Source organism: Gossypium hirsutum, chromosome A05 (genome assembly GCF_007990345.1).
Source record: "Gossypium hirsutum isolate 1008001.06 chromosome A05, Gossypium_hirsutum_v2.1, whole genome shotgun sequence".
Taxonomy (NCBI): Eukaryota; Viridiplantae; Streptophyta; class Magnoliopsida; order Malvales; family Malvaceae; genus Gossypium; species Gossypium hirsutum.
Genome location: NC_053428.1, coordinates 19,305,514 through 19,322,441, shown reverse-complemented (window position 1 = coordinate 19,322,441; position 16,928 = coordinate 19,305,514). Strand labels below are relative to the sequence as shown.

Here is a 16,928-nt window from a genome sequence, read left to right as displayed (position 1 = left end):
GGAGTAGCATGATTGCTAATTGGGTCACATATATTAAAGTGATTTAAACCTTCGAAATTAAGTTTTCTACTTCCAAATAATTTGAGCATGTAAAGAAGAAAGATGACCCTACGTCGATTAAAGTGATTTTAGGTACCAAATACATTAATCCACCAACGCCCAATATTTTTCAACCATAAGTAACACCAAGTTTCCAAAACCGGTTCGAATTTGATTTATTATTTAATCATTTTGTTTTCGAATTCTAAATTAATTTTTTTATATATTTAAATATTTTAAGACGATTTTTTATACTTTCCTATTGCGGAAATGTGATTTATTGGTAATATGATTTTTAGAATGTTTATTTTTTCACTATATTTAATATAAGATTAATATTTGATGTATATGTTTAGTTTTACATACCATTAGTTAATAATAAAATAGCATATTATCATCTGTGTAAATTAAAAAATTGAATGATGTTAAAATAAAGGATATTAATTTTATTAAGCATAATTAAATATTAATGTATAATTATTTTTTTCTTTCGGCTTTTAGATTTTAGGTTTAGATTTTTGGATTTCGGATTATGATTGAGGTTTTGGATTCCAAATTTCGTATTTAATTTTTTTTGTATTTGTTTATGTTTAACGATTATAATTAATATTTATTTTTAAGAAATATAAGAATTGCTTGTATTTTAAACCCTTTAATATTTTTTGTTTTATACAAGTGATGATATGTCATTTTATTATTAACTAATCAAATATTTTCTATTTGATATATATTAAAAAATATTGATTAAATTTAAAAAAAAATTAAACTATAACAGTTGGTTCCCAAATAACTTGAAGATATAATGGTATTTTATAAGTTTATCTTGATTAGATAATAAATAATATTAATGTGTTTTTAATATATTATAATGATGTTTATTCTTAACAAATATCTACTTTAATGTTAAAATTATTATTTTAACCTATATTTTTAATCCACAATAAAGACATATTAAACTTGTCTTGTACGAAATATATATATACACTCTAAATAGGGGCGAAGCCAAAGTTATTGATAAGGAGCTCAAATTTTATATAAAATATACATATTGAGGGCTAGATTTATTATGAACAATGTATTTTTAAATTTAGGATAATTTTGATCATTAAAATTTTTAAAAAAATAAAATAAGTGAATTTTTCGATTTGTATTATATATTATAATTATTTAAGTTTATTTTTATCTAATTAATATTTAAATACTATTTATACTTAAATATTGTAATTATTAAATTTTATTTTTTTCAACTTAATATTTAAATACTACTTTATATTACTTCAATCAGATTAAATTAAAAAAATATTACTAAATTTATCATTAAAAATTATAAAATTTTATAAAAAAATCAAATTTAAATAAAACTTTAAAAAACATTGGCAACTAAATACAAATTTATCTTCTTCTTCTTTTTTAACATTAATTATAATATTAAAGTAAATAAAAAAAATTCAAAACTCAAACCGCCTAAAAGAGTTTACAAAATTTGGGGGGTGCCTCCCCCGACTGGTATTTGCGTCTGACTCCACGTCATGTGTTTTCTTTTGTAGAAGTGGTCACAAAATATTATTTTAATCCCATTTTACTGAAAATGCAAGGCATTCAATAAAAATATGCTATGTGTCATATTTTTATTAATTGATGTTGTTGTGGTTAAAATATTTCACAAGTTTTTATCTTCTTCGTAAAATTAGAATTTAATTATTATAATTTTATTTTTAGGAATTTAATTTTTTATCTTTTAAATTTTAACATTTAATTTAATTTATTAACATTGTTAAAATTATTTTGTTAAATCTAAGTTCAGTACAATGTTCTTTTTAGTTATATGACTACCAAATGATTTTTTTTATATATTTTAAAACAATAAGCTAACAAATTTAGCAAAAAAAGAATGGTGTTAACAATTAAATTATAGGAAATTTTATTTGATATATTGTTAATGAAATCTTTTTAACTTTATATTCGAAGATAGAAAATTACCGTATGTACTATTTTTTCTGTTTTTTATTGTCTGGTACGTATCTTCAGTTTAACATTGTGAAAATTTAAGGACTCCTTATATGCATGCGCATGCATGCTTATTTAGATAATGTGGATCAATATAATATTTAGATTTGTACATTCTCTTGCTATCTACAATGAATTCAAAACGAAAACAAGTATTAATCCGCTCTATATTTTTGTACATAACAATCTTAAATATGTAAGTCATTATAAGATACAAACAGAAATGTTAAATCAATTTGCTTAAATAATTTGGATTTTCTGAGAGAATATTACAGTTAAACTGAAACACTTACGCCTGTGAAAAGATCTCTGGTCATCTCATCTAGAAGTCCATTAAGCACATACTTCTCTGCATCCCTTACAACATAATCTTTCTCGAGAAATGCAAACATCATGCTGTTCCAACCCATGTCCCACATACAATTCAGATGAGGTTCCTTGTTGTTCACATCGGCTTCAAGCATTTTTGGTAGATAGTCTTCGAAGGGGGAATTTTCTCTTCGGCCCCTTCTGTATAATTTCAACTTATCGATGTCTTCACACATTTGCTTGACCAATTCATCCAAAGTTTTCTTCTTGTTTGGAATGATAGTTACCTTTAGAAATGGGTGAACACTTAGCTCCTGCCTTATTCCTTCACTCTTCATTACTTCGTAGCCACAGTCTAAAACGAGCTTGCTCTCTTGGTCCTGATGGTTGTGACTGTTTGTATGAAGAATGTTGAGTTTGAAAAGTGCTTCTGCTGTGTTCATAAATTGTACACTTTTCGTACGTATCTCCTCGGGGTGATTTTCACTCTCTGTCAGTGGTTCTGGCATCTCTGAATCACAAGTTCTTTGATGCTGCGACTGGGGGGTGCAAGGCATTTCTCTACTCTCTTCACGAGTTTCTGAAATGCAATAAACTTTAGCAGATAATCTTCTTTCTTCCTCCCTTCCCAAACCACCCACCCAAGGCGAAACATTAAAAGAAGCATCTGATGCTGCCACTACTATGGACTTAATTGTTTGAAAGATTGGAAGTAAATTAAGGTTTTCTCAAGAGAACTGGATAATATAGATAAGTCAACCTTTTATGATTCAGTCTCCATATATAATAAAACAGGGCACCTTATGCATGGTCATCTATACGTGCTTGTCTCATTGGGCGTGCTAATGAACATTTATCTCAAAATCATAGAAATTGGTCTAAGCTAATGTTCATAGTCCTTTTTAGTTAAATAAAAGCATTTCATAAAATAATAATGGATAAAGGTCATCTTTTGAAAATGTGAAAATAGGCATTGGGTTCAAAATTGTACTTACCATGTAGTGGTTCAGATATGTTGTTCTTAAACTTGAGCTCTTCGTCTTTGCCAAAATCAGGTTCTTGATCTTGCTGTTCTTTTGTAACCAATGGCACTGATCTATTTTGACACTGCATGAGACGAAGAGAGTTATTTTGGCTCCACCAATAAGTACAAAAGTGGCTTCATCCGATAATTGGTTAGGGGATCTTACACTCTCTCTCCAAGCCAAAGCTTGTAGTTCATTTAGGCTTTGGCATCCATCTTCTAGAGGACTGCACAAAATAGAATTTTTCTGTGCTTCTACACTTGATATTTGTTTGCTTGCTACTGATTTATTGGATCTAATGATCTGTGGTTCCACTTCTTCAAACCTGCTGGTTTTCATTTGATCTGCTTCGCTTGAGATAGCAAGTTTCTCCTGCCTTGCCTTTTCCGTATCTTGTGAAATGGAACTCCCATGTTTATACACATTTATGGTTCTTGCCTTCATTGTTGTTTGCCCTTGAACAGGTTTCTCATCCACGGCAAACAGGTTTTGATCTTTTAGAGATTCAGATTCAATAACTCCTTGAGTGTAATGCTGACCAGAGTTTCTGTCTAATGAACCTTTAATTTTTGAACTCCCAGTCCTGGCTAGGTTTTGGTGGTGCCTGCCATCTGGGAATCCATTTAATTTTGTTACATCAATATGTTTGCTGGGGCCTTTCCTACTAGTTTCTGCTTGTTTCATTTGTGGCTGCTTCTTTTGCAAATTGGTGGCACCTGACATTGGTTTGGAGAATAGTTCATTTCCCTTTTGTTTCTTCCTCCGCAATATCTGTTCAGTACTTTGTTCTTCCTTCAGTTCTGACTGTTGCTTTTTGCCACGAAGCTCTGATTTTTGGAGCATTTGCACCTCTTGAAATCCATGATTACTTTGCAGCTTTTGTTGATTGCCTAGGAGAAGCTTGTTAGCATGTCTGCTTTCCCTTTGAGGTATGCATTCGCTATACTCTGGCTTCTCTTAGTGCAAATTCTGATGTTTTTTGCACATGTGGTATCATGTGCTGCATCCCATCCTTGAGAATGAGAAATGGTTTCTTTATGTCAATTCTTTCAATGCCCTTCTTTTCCCTGCACTTTATACTATTCTGTTCGGCTCTCCTTTTCCTGGATTTCCTTTTTATTTCCAGAGTTAAGATTCAAGTGGGCAATGTCACCTTGTTGTTTGTCTACCTCGATCAAGGCTTTTCTCAAGCTCGTCACTGGTTTGTTGTCTTTGAAGTTCTTTTGTGGTGGTAATTTGTCATGAGCGGCAACACTTGTGCTGCCATTTCTAGTTGTCAAAGTTTTTCCAGCTTGTGCCGTAACTTTGTCCTGAGTCAATGGAGTCTTGCTGGCTGTTGTTGCCTTTTCTTTTACTGGTGGGAGATGATGAGCCAGCGCTGCAGAATCTTTTGTTCCTTGTTCAGCCTTCTTGGTATCCTTTGCTGGTGTCTTTGTAACCACTCCTACTACCTTTTGATTTCCCGTCACCTTTTTGGTGACCTTTGAATCTATGTTTCTGGGATGTTCATCAAGCCCCATCAGTGTCGTGATTACATTTGAAATTCTGGACTTTCCTTGTTTGAAGTGCACTGAACTGGAGCGGCTTTGTTCGGAGAACGCAGTGTTAGATTTGGTGTCTGGAACATAGCTAACTAATCGCTTGTGAGAATGTGAATTTGAGGAAGCTAGAACATCATTCTTATGCTTGGAGTCACTAACATCTGAAGAGTAGGTAAGAGCTGCCAGCCTCAGCCTGAGATCAGTCCTTGCAACTTCTTGAATGTCATTATAATTCGAAAATCTTGGTCTTCCCAATTGCATTTGATCAACTATTTTGACAGTGTTCTCATCATCATCTTCATCCTCCTCTAGCAATGTTATCCGACTTTTTCTCCGTGGCCTTATCATGTACTCTGAATCCTCCTGCAGTTTTACGAGCATCCCTAGAGATTCCTCTGAATCCCTTGCTCCTTTTAATAGTTCCCTTCCAATTTCTATTGAATATCTGTCAAAGTTGAGTCCATTAGAGCAGGCTTTGAGGATCTGATTCAACTTTTGTACACCCCTTGATATTTCTTCAATATGGAGATGTGAGAGAGTAGGTAGTTGGCTACTTGAAGGTTTATGACTATTTACACTACTGTTTCTTCTTTCCATCTTCCTGTAACCCATCTGTTTCCTACCCATGCTATGCAGAAAACTGAAAATTGAACTTTTGCCCGAAGACTCTGCTCTTAGCTTTCCACCATTTCCAATTTCAAAAGCCAGGGCCATTGACAGATTTCCTATTTGTTCTGACTTCTGGCCTCTACCAAAAGGAACAATTTGATTCGATACCTTCTCAGTGGTGTCTGATTTCCTGCCTCCACTAGCCATCTTTTGTGTGCTTCCAACTCTAAAACCAGTCTGCATGAAGCCAAACATTTTAACTAAATGAAATAATTAATATGATGCAGGAACCGATCACTACTCTTGATCTTTGGAAACTTACTGTTTTGAGTGTCTTTGATTCCCTGGATGATTTATAGGCTGTCTTGGAGTAAGCATATGCATCTGCTCAAGTGCAATAAAAGGAACAAAGCAAATTATGCATTTCTGTTGCTTATTGATGGGTTTTGCTAGCCAACTAAAGCTCCATTATCATGAGTCTAGTCTTTATATTCTCATGTGAAATAAACTGTTTTATCATCTCTTAAGTTTTATTTACATGCAATGCTTTTCAAACATGGTCTTCTAGATATTAGTCTGGATTCTGGAAGAGGGTAGGAGAGGAGCAGTTATGCTGAATACAACCTATACCAGACAAAACTTGATACCGTTTAAAGCAAAAGTGCAAAAGATTCCTCACTGTCTTAGCTTCTTCAATCAATGTCTCCAAGAGAAAAGAATTGTTGCTTAATCACGAGGCTGGTTTTGTTAGGTAAGGGAATACAATTAACAATATGTATTTCCATATGGGAAAGAAAACAAAGAACAGTGGTTAATGCTCAAATTATGCATTTCATCAATCGCATATGCTTGATTTGCATATTTGAATGATCGTTTTCTCATTAGCATTAATTAGCTTTGAAATGTGCATAAGTAATGCCTCCAGTTTTTCTAATGTCTAGAAGAAATTGAAAAAGAATCATGATCCACAAGATTTTTTATTGCAGGGTTTTAAACTGATTTGTTGAACGATGTTGTAAACTTGTTATTTAATACATGTTCCACTACTGGTGCTTATTGCGTAGGTTTCAGGAAAATGCTCAACTGCAACCGTTGGATTTGTACCCTTTGAGCTCTGAGAGGCAGCCATCCGTTCCTTCCGCAACCGAAGGTCATCTAACAGCTTCTGTGCAAAATCCGATCTCATAGCCATGTTGGTACTCTCAACAAGGTACCTTCAACTCTCAACATAGGATTTCTTTATTTTGTGTTTTTCCTACTACAGATAAGTGGTGGGAACTAGGAACAGGAATGCTTTTTTTGTTTTGTTTCTTTTTCTAGTTGGAAAGTTCGTTTCAAAGTTGGGTGAGTTGGGAAGGTCTAGCCTCGTGGTCAATCAAAATGGAGGTTGAAAATGTATCTTAGATGGGTAAACATGAATGTTAGCTCTCCTTTTTTCTTTCTAGATGTTCTCTATAACTATCACGAGTATCCCCGACTCTGATTATGATTATGATTATGATTATAATACAAGCAAATGACAGAAAGTTTCACTCAAAGGGCTTCCATCCCAAGGGCTTCTTTAATATTCCCAGTCCATCTTCATTCCCTTTAGCCACGTGAAACGCCTTTGCATCAAACTGATGCTCAATAAGCATCATCGCCCATAGCCATGGGCACATGTCATTACGGGAACGCTAAAAAGGAACTTCGGAATTTTGAAGGGAAAAGAAAGGTATCTATCTTGCCACTCTTTCACACAAAGAAAGGTATCTATCTTGCCACTCTTTCACACTATCTTTATTGTTTCTTTGGTATCCGAAATCATAAAAGTTGTGCACTCTACAATGAAGCAGTCGATTTGGTTCTTATTTTGTCGTAAGATAAGAATGGCAGGCTTTTGAAAAGGTGATGTTGAGAATGAGAGGGAGCGGGTGTGCTAATAGGAGCAGTTTTTTGGAGCTTTAAACTGACCCCACCATTATCAAAGAAGCAAGAAATGGGCGAAGGGGCATCTAGTATTGAATGATAAGTTCCAGTTAAAAGAGAACGGTCTTCTCAGACTACAAATTGATTGGTTTTTTAAATTTTCTAATGTTGTGTTGTATGTAAATTTAGGCCTTTAATTTTTAAGTGTTGTTTAATGATAATTTTTCTTATAAATTTGGAATTATATGAGTAAAAAAAGAGAGCAAATTATAATGTTAGTTGATGATAGATAGAAAAAATATTTAAATTAAATACTATTTTTAATAATAGTAATTAAAAAACAATTATTTGAAATTTAATTTTCTTTTCAAAATAAACTCACAAAACATTTTTCATCTTCTATAGATAAAAAAAAACTAGTTTTAAGTGCTTGTTTTACATAATATAAATTTATAAAAAAAATATAAAAAATAATATCATATTATGTCATATCAATTAATTTAATCATCAATCATTCTTTGATTTCAATGTTGTTCAAATATGATTCAATATTATATTTTTTGAAGAAACATGATTTTAATTCTTTATTTTTTATATAATTCTCTTATTATTATTAAAAATCTCCATTTGTTAAGGTACTTTTTCTTAAATGCTACTTGATTGAATATACTTAATTACATGGTACTATTTATAAAGTTAAACTTGAATTTTAATTGGTATATACCTCTAATATTAATTAAATGATAATTAATATGCTCAAGTAATAATTCCATTTTACATTAATAACCACATTTTAAAAAAATAAAGATAACACAACTTTGGTACCATTAAATTTAATAGTTAATATCTTAGAAATCATCTTTGTCAAGTACACGAGCCAATTCAATATTTAACAATCTATATTTATCAAACAATTTAATTATACTCAATAATTAATTTTAAGTGATATATCAAACAATTTTATTACTTAAACTCAATAGTTAAATTTTCAATACTTAATTTTTCAACATTTATTTTTCAACACTTACAATTTTTTTCAATTTATCAAATAACACCTTATCTAATATAGATTAATTTCAAATTAAATTTATTAAATAATAATACTTAAAAGTTGTATTCATAAAATATAATATCAATATATTTTATATTATTAATTATTAAATCCAAATTATAGTAATTGTTCAGGGGAGGTCGAATATGACTACGAAATTGGTGTAAATACACAATTCAATCTTTTATATAAATAATCGCTATCATTTAAAAATAAAACAAAAATTAAATTTCTCTTTTTAAACAAATCGAATTTTCACCAAAATTAATTTCCTAATGAATGTGGGAGCAATGCCTTTAAATATATCATTTAAACATTAAATAAATTAATTATCTTTTTTAATAATGTTACTTCTAAGAGTCGAATTGCATTGTTTCATTAGAAATGTAATATATCATATCACTATGTCAATACTTGTTGATATAAAATAATTTTATTTTTTTAATATATTTAATTAATAAACCAACACATTACAAGAATTTATATAAAATAAGTAACGTAAAAAAATATGATATAAAAAAATAATATATATAAAGTTTCAAAAAAATTAATATATAAATACGTTAAAATATACCTAAAATAAACCAAGACCCATTTTTTTTAGTTTTTGATTGAAGAATAATTAGTCTAAATTTAAATAATTAGTTTTTGATCTATAAAATTATGAACCCTAATTTCTTTTTCTTTTGTGCTTGTCCCTTAAGCAAGAGCCCCTAATTTAAAGGTAGTCTTCGTTTTGTTATATGGAACTCCTTTTGTAATCTTATTAGACTGTAGTTGCTATTAGAGTCGAAGGATCGAGTGTGTGAAATTAACATAAGAGGTGAAAATTTTGAGGGAAAAGAAACACTGACTGATTTTGGTGTTATCAGACCTTTGCCATGACAGGTGCGCTTGCATGGCAGGTCATAAACCCTAATAAAATTTTAATTTTCTTTGTTTTTGGGGGGGGGGTGGGGATTGGCACGGGATATATATAATTTTATTTTCCCCCGGCTCTGCCCCCTTTCTGTCTTGGCATTATTGTCTCTTCTACTTGTCTCCTGCATCTCCGGTTGCCTATTTGTGATTCGTTCTTTTATGTAAATCCATGCATTACTGCTCGCAATTGAAGCATGCCCATTTGATAGACTGCAATTGCAACTGCAACGAACAAGGTACATTCCTTCATTTCAATTTTAACCCAAAATGTTCAAAGCTATTTATACAATCGGGTCATTCCTGGTTTTGAGTTGATACCGACGTTTAATTATATTACCCGTTTACATCTCTATATAGACGATAGTTGTGTTTATCTCACTGCTACGCTTTTCACCAAAATTATACCGCATGTCCTTCCTGGTTCTCGTTTTATTAATATCTCTATGCGATAGTTGTGTTTATATCAGTGCTATGCTTTTCATACTTTCAAATGTTCTTGTTTATATATGATTGTAAATTGAGGTTAAATAAATGCCCCTGTGAATTGTGGTGATGTAATCAGTATAGATGCTACTTCAGCATCTAGTTACTACCTTTTGATAGAACATGAACTTAAAGTGAATGTTTTTTATTATAACCCATGGGTGTTGGTCCTCTACTGTCCAGAATTCCCAGTAGTTTGTTGTAAGAGAAGTGGTATTGGTCCATTGTAAATTGTTAGGAAGACTGGGTCTTCTTATTTTAGCATTGCTGGTTATGGATCAATATATTATTTCATAAGTTGTCTGCTTCATTGATCCAACTAATGGCTTCCTTTGCAATCGAGGCTGTGGCAACTTTATATTGATGGTGAAGCAGTTTAGAGGTTTTTATATTCTCGTGCTTCCTAATTCCCCTTTGAAAGGTGAGGAACTTCTTGGATCTTTATTTTTGTTTTACATTAGCTATCTGTTGATGGCATATGTATTAACTTGTTGAGTTGACTATGAGATAAACTCACTTCTTCAGAAAGCTTAAGCACCTTATGCAAGCTCATTTGCAGAGGAAAAGAAGCTTGCCCCAAATATTGTCAATTTGGTGAATCCTTTTATGATATCTAGTCCACAACTCTACATCATTAGAAGCATCAAACCATACGACTTGAATGAACCTTTTCTAAAAAGGTTCTGTTGATATCTTGGTTCACTTTCGAACTTCAAAGACACTGGTAATATGTACAAGTCTTTTTCCTCTTGTGTTTTTTATGTTTTAAGTTTCACGATTTGTCTAATCATTTTGGGGACTTAGCATGACATTTTCGGACAATATAACTTTAGGATTGCTGACGGTAAAAAACTTCGGCAGTTTTAACACCAATGCTATATGTAACCAAAGTTCATCCTACACTGCAGTCAGACATGGAAATCGAGAAGTTTGTAATAATGTTCTTTTGAGTTATCTGGAACTTCTCAATCTTTGACTCCAATTTACTATTTTGGTTTGTTCTTTTTGTTGTAGACTGATATTCTTTAATGCTGTCTTTATGAAAGTTGGCATTGAAGTCATCGACATAACTGTATTTTTTTATCCCATTTGTTATTTTTCGTTTGTTATGATAAAATGGTGGTAAGGGCGAAAAAAAACTTAAAAATAAAGGACCATTTTACTTACAATTTGTGGAATAGCTCAAGTTTCAACTTGCTTGTTGGTACGTTGGCCAGTGGCTTATTGTATGCGAGTCACTTGTTTGTATTGGTTTAAGTCCGGTGTAGGCTGAAAAGCTCAATTTTTGGGGCCTTATATTTAACTAACTTACATGTCTTATGGGCTATTAGGTGTCGTAGGAATTCGGCCGTACATCTGTCGTCCTTAATATGGATCCATAAGCTCAAAACCGGCAGAGCGCTCAAACATTGTTGTTTGGGAGGCTGGTGGTTCGAATCCACCTGGATCCTTAATTTCTTATGGTTTTAATTCCAACTTTTGATGAGAAATATACATGCAAAAATATTCGATAGATCTAAAAATAACAAAATAGACGAAATCAGGTTTATCTTTTCGTCGAACCTAAATGTTTTTTGTTTCAACACAATAACATGCTGTTTTAATAAATTGTGTCCAACAAACAAAAATGTAGGGGTGAATGTAAGGAAATTTCAGATTAATTGAGTGAAATTATTCTGGTTAATTTAAAAAATTTAAAAATATCAAATTAAAATTTTATTACAATATGATTAATTCTATGGTCAATTGGTAAAATAAAATTCGAATTGGATTTTTTTATAATTTTAATTAAAAGAGATCAATTTAATCATATTTAAACATCTATTTTCACTAATCTATTATTTAAGTAATTTGAGTCTTTTAAATTATAAAATTAAATTCAACTCAAACTCTAAACATATTATTATTTTTTCAAATCGAAATCTATAAGAACAATAGGCTATGGTAAAATTTAAAACGTTATCTCTAATTTTTAGAAGTAATACGATTGCAAAGCGACATTGGTACTTCTGGAATGGCGTGGAAAATCTAAGGCCAAGGACAAGAAGAAAAAATCTATAAAGAAGAAAAAGAGAAGCTCGCACGGATGAATTGACAGGCCACGTGTTTATGGAGACTTTTCCTTTTGGAAAGCCATTAGTCTAGTCGGTGGCGGCCGACCATCCATTTTCAATCCCGATTTGCTGTTTCCATTGTATTTATTTTCCACTCTTGCTTTCCATTCTGTCCACTATGTAATAATGTTGACATTGTTTCCCTGTATGTCTGAATCATTTCCTTGTTTACTGAAAAGCTTAATGCATCAGTTATGCTATTTCCCACAAAACGACGACAAAATGTGGCCGTAGCACTTTCTCAACACCCGAAAAGAAAGAAGCTAAAGCCATAAAAGTTGGCTAATCAAGATCCGATCATTTAAACTTTTAACTTTCAATCTTCCTGTTGAATTAGCTACCTGCTCGTGTTTTAGAAGCCCATGCCACTTTCCTGATCAAACATCCACCCGTCTCATTTTCTTTTCCCTTTCTCTCTATAGCAGAACAGAGTTTTTGCCCTGTTTCTTTTCACAGGCCACTTCTGAAGCACAGCTATTGGGTTTTCTTTTTTGTTAGGTTTTCTCCCCCGCATATTTGGCTGCCTTTTTTTTCTTTGTATTTTTTGATCTATATTTCATTTCCTTTCTCTTTCGATATTGACTTTTTTTTAATAATGCAGAAGCTTTTCTGGGTTACTTTTTATTGGAGTTAACTCTTACATGTTTTCTATTATAAAAATAAAGCTTTTATTACGTTGATGGAACAAGCACTAGGCTTTGGCCAAAGTAGTTGAAGTAAAGACTAGGACAAGCCAAGCGTTTATTGTTACTAGTTAGGACGGTGTCAAAGGCATCATCTTTTGCTCCCTCCTTTGTGACGTGTGGGCGTTATGGAATAAAGAATCTTATACTTATTTTCTTCCATTTAAATTAAAACTCTGTTGCTATTCTGTTTTATGAGATCAGAATTCATCAGATGTTATTCTGTCTTCTTCTGTAAGTTTGTAGCAGTTTGTTGAATCATGCTTCTTCCGTTGATTTAACTTTGTAAATTGCGTGAACAAGTCTAAACCTTTACTGCTTTTTATACGACTGCAAGTTAACTCTCGCGGAATCGATCCATAAGGAAAAGGCTAGTTAATGGTGATTTTGATGTCAACAGATCTGATGGAATAAAATGAAACCTGGTGGGTGGGTCTTCTGAGGCGTGGTGTCCCAGGCCTCATCCGTGTATGTGATTTTGCAGCACTATCTTCTGTTCCCCTAATTTTTTTTTCCATTGTAGCATCTAATAGCAGGTCCAGGCACTTCGCAATGTTCATCTCATTTCAATGACATAGCTGCAGCTGTAATTCACTGCTGATTCTTGTGATCCAGGCATGCATGCTCTGTTAGCGGCTTGACTTGCAGTCTTGAAGGTGTTATCTTTGGTAAAGTTTGCTTTCTTTTTATACTTTATTGTGGGTGAATATTACAATGAAGTTATTGATTTCTTGCTCTATTTTGGTTTTTTTTTATTTTTTTTATTTTTATGTGTTCCTCTTAGACTGTAACTGTCTGGTTATTTTTGGGTGGGGAGGAAGTGGAAGCATATTTTCTCTGCAATTTCTTTCACTGCTAAGTTGAATAGGTTAATTTCTCCTTTCTCAAATCTTTATTTTTTTATTTTTTATTTTTTATTTTACTTCGGAAAGCAGTTTACCAGCCATTTCAGTTGATTAATTCCAAATTAGAGGTCCCAAATCTTACGCAACGTAATGCTGGTTGACCTAGGTTCTTAGATTCTAGTATTAGTCACAATGTTTAGTAGATGGAGCAATTCACATCACAAGAAGGAGAATGATTCTTTGCAGCAAGAATCCAAGGTAATAAAGTTGGACCAATTAGTGAGTTATTTAATTTATGGGAAAACCTTTGTGCTGTCTACTCAAAATTTTTTTTACTCAAGTCTTTAGATTGTGCTTAATAGTTGGTTAATAGTTGCTGTAATGCGGAAATACAATCAGATCAAGGAGCTTCAAGCTGCAATCGGACCACTGTCTGGTCGAAGTTTGAAATATTGTACTGATGCCTGCTTGAGGAGATACTTGGAGGCAAGAAACTGGAATGCTGATAAATCGAAGAAAATGCTGGAAGAGACCATAAAATGGAGATCCACCTATAAGCCTGAGGAAATACGTTGGGTAAGCTATTACGTTCAATGTTCATAAAGAGAGTTGAATATTGGTGAATGGTGATTGATATAATAGTAATGAATAGCTTGTGTTTAAGAATATATTTTGCCTAACCAAATTTGATGTTTGGTTGCAGCACGAAGTTGCAGTGGAAGGCGAGACTGGAAAAGTATACAGGGCAAGCTTTCATGACCGACATGGTAGAACAGTTCTTATACTGCGACCAGGAAAGCAGGTAATAGGTTTAAACTTGAACGAAAACCAAAAACTTTTTTAGTTACTAACATGGACTGAAATGTTGCAGAACACCACATCGTTGGACAATCAGCTTCGCCATTTGGTGTATCTGATAGAGAATGCAATCCTAAACCTTCCAGAGACCCAAGAACAGATGGCATGGTTGATAGACTTTACTGGGTGGACATTGAGCACAAGCGTGCCCATCAAGTCGGCTCGCGACACTATTAATCTATTACAAAACCACTACCCCGAGAGGTTGGCTATAGCATTTCTCTACAATCCCCCGAGAATTTTTGAAGCATTCTGGAAGGTTTGAGTTCTGTCCACTTAACAACTTTCCCTTTCGTATTTTTGTGTATGTTAGAGGATGCCAAGGTTGAACCCTATTTTTTGAAAACTAAAACTCCAGCGTTCTCCCTTTCATGTCTTTGGACATTTCTATTTATGCTTAGTCATGTTTAATAATGCTTAAACCAAGGTTTGTGAAGCTAAATGAGATGATATTGATGCATTGCACTATAAATTGCAGCTCATACTGATTGATCTATTCTCAAATAGTAATCAACTTGCTTTGCTTTCGTTTTTTGCAGATTGTTAAGTACTTCATGGATGCAAAAACCTTCCAAAAGGTGAAGTTTGTGTACCCTAAGAATACAGAGAGCGTGGAGCTGATGAGATCGTATTTTGACGAGGAAAATCTACCAACTGAATTCGGAGGAAAGGCTGTATTGGAGTACAACCATGAAGAATTCTCGAAACAGATGAGCCAGGATGATATCAAGTCTGCCAATTTGTGGGGATTTGATGATAAACTCCAATGTATCGGCAACAGGCACTCTGGATCCGACGTTGCTCCAGAGCCAGTCTGCCTTGCACCATCAGCCAGTTGATCTACCTGCCTTATGCCAGTTATGTAGGAATAAAATTCATATATACATATGTATATTGTCTATGCGACTGAAAAGTGAGCAGCAGGTAGGAAGCAGTGAAATGTCCTTTTTGACTAACAGGGGCTACCCCTGCAAGTGATGCATGGGGATTATTTTCTGTCATTCCCCCGATGATGTACGGTACCTGCCACCGCCTTTACCCTCCTATATCTAGTAAAGAGAAGCATGCATGTGAGATGCCTACAAGGAAGTTGCCAAATCTAAACCTAACACGTAAAACATAGTAAGATTTTGTGAATTTGATTCTGTCCAAAAAGAAGCATGAAATTCTGCTACAAGAAGAAAAACGAGCCACTACAAAGTAAGCCCACAGCAGGTTGGAGATGCAAATAAGCTTTGATGGCTAAAGTTTATAGGGTCTAAAAGGAATAAGGTTTGAGCCTTAAGGCTCATCCATGAAATTCAGTTCAGTATGATTTATGATAGTACTTGAATTTGATAATGATGTATTGAAAAATAACTCGTTGGTGCAACGTTTTCAATGGGCGAGCTCATAACTGCATATGTAGTAGGACATTTTCATTTTCACCCATCTTTAATTAAATTAATAATTAGTAGAAAAATAAACAAATACATATATATTTTTTATAATTAAAAGTGATTTGATTCATTTTACAGTTTTAATCTAGTCTTATTCGGGTTGGAGGTAAACCCTTCAAACAATGTCAAATTTAAGATTTGGACCTAATCCAAATTCTTTTCCAAAATAAATATTTTAGAGCTCTTTTATAAAAATATTATTTTTTAGTTAATTTAAATAAATGATCTAAATAATAAATAAAAGAGTCTACTTTTTTATATCATTTAAAGTGAGAAATATTATAAAAGAAGCCTTTTTTTTTTTACTTAATTTACTGGATTTATGAAAAGAGTCACCTTAGATCATTTTGCACAAGAAACTTAGAAGATTTATGAAAAACGTCGCATAATCAGTTACGAAGAAAACTGTTCAATCGACAAAAAACTTTTGTTCAATTGAAAAAAAAAAGGACTAAACCTCAATCCTAATTAATCGACAAAAAAGAGATTAAACTTGATTTTAAAATCAAGTTTAGAGGGCCTTTGAAATATCAAATTGAAACAAAAGAATATAAAACTTATTCTTCGATATCAAGTCTAAAAGGTCGTTGAAGCAAAGTCATCTATGCAATATCAAGTCTTAAAAACGCCTGGATTCAAACTCTCTCCATTCTTGTATTTAAAGATCAAGCTTTGACAACCTTTTAAATAGACTTTTTTAATTCAAGATCAAGTCTAAAAGACATTTGAATGTAAATTAAATCAAATTCTCAAACAAATATCTATCTAATCTTAAGTCTTGATGACTCTTAAATAAAATTAAATCTAAATAACTTTCAGATGAAAATTCCGTTAAAGAAAAGAATCAAAATAAAATTTTTTCATTAGTTCTAAGTTATTAAATTTTATTTGAAATTAATAATACAAGTGAAAACATCTTAGAAAGTAAATCCAAGGCATGCTCTACCCAAATACAATATTTTTTGTTGGATTATTGACAAATATAGTGTAATACCCCTACCCGTATTCATTGCCGGAATAGGGTACGAGGTATTATCGGAGTTTACGAATTTTTTTTTTTAGAAAAAACTCAATATAATCCCTTTATAGATATCTA

The 16,928-nt window shown here is 32.5% G+C and overlaps 2 protein-coding genes and 1 long non-coding RNA gene across 26 annotated transcripts; 2 read left to right on the top strand and 1 right to left on the bottom strand.

Annotated features, from left to right (window-relative positions):
* Positions 1 to 2,152: 2,152 nt before the first annotated feature.
* Positions 2,153 to 7,707, bottom strand: LOC107960413 (uncharacterized). Its single transcript, XM_016896755.2, has 6 exons — positions 6,566 to 7,707; positions 5,853 to 5,914; positions 4,534 to 5,767; positions 3,546 to 4,336; positions 3,351 to 3,462; positions 2,153 to 2,935 (listed from the first exon to the last, which is right to left on the bottom strand). Exons 1-6 carry the CDS (start codon positions 6,720 to 6,722, stop codon positions 2,322 to 2,324), a joined length of 2,970 nt encoding a protein of 989 aa, XP_016752244.2. The 5' UTR covers positions 6,723 to 7,707; the 3' UTR covers positions 2,153 to 2,321.
* A 1,486-nt stretch (positions 7,708 to 9,193) lies between these two features.
* On the top strand, positions 9,194 to 10,976 carry LOC107960415 (uncharacterized). Of its 2 annotated transcripts, XR_001701167.2 has the most exons (3): positions 9,194 to 9,646; positions 10,237 to 10,314; positions 10,419 to 10,976. It is a non-coding gene; the product is annotated as an uncharacterized lncRNA (long non-coding RNA). The 2 variants fall into 2 exon arrangements; XR_001701165.2 differs by having other exon boundaries at positions 9,194 to 10,314.
* Positions 10,977 to 11,857: 881 nt separating this feature from the next.
* Positions 11,858 to 15,774, top strand: LOC107960416 (phosphatidylinositol transfer protein 3). 23 transcript variants are annotated; one of them, XM_041113829.1, is made up of 9 exons: positions 11,858 to 12,087; positions 13,091 to 13,158; positions 13,306 to 13,358; positions 13,475 to 13,558; positions 13,702 to 13,793; positions 13,935 to 14,111; positions 14,239 to 14,337; positions 14,407 to 14,652; positions 14,933 to 15,774. In XM_041113829.1, exons 5-9 carry the CDS (start codon positions 13,728 to 13,730, stop codon positions 15,230 to 15,232), a joined length of 888 nt encoding a protein of 295 aa, XP_040969763.1. In that variant the 5' UTR covers positions 11,858 to 12,087; positions 13,091 to 13,158; positions 13,306 to 13,358; positions 13,475 to 13,558; positions 13,702 to 13,727; the 3' UTR covers positions 15,233 to 15,774. The 23 variants fall into 23 exon arrangements, with proteins under 23 accessions (XP_040969763.1, XP_040969760.1, XP_040969764.1 ...); XM_041113830.1 differs by having other exon boundaries at positions 11,987 to 12,500; XM_041113832.1 differs by having other exon boundaries at positions 11,987 to 12,505; positions 13,306 to 13,346.
* The last annotated feature ends 1,154 nt before the right edge of the window (positions 15,775 to 16,928 follow it).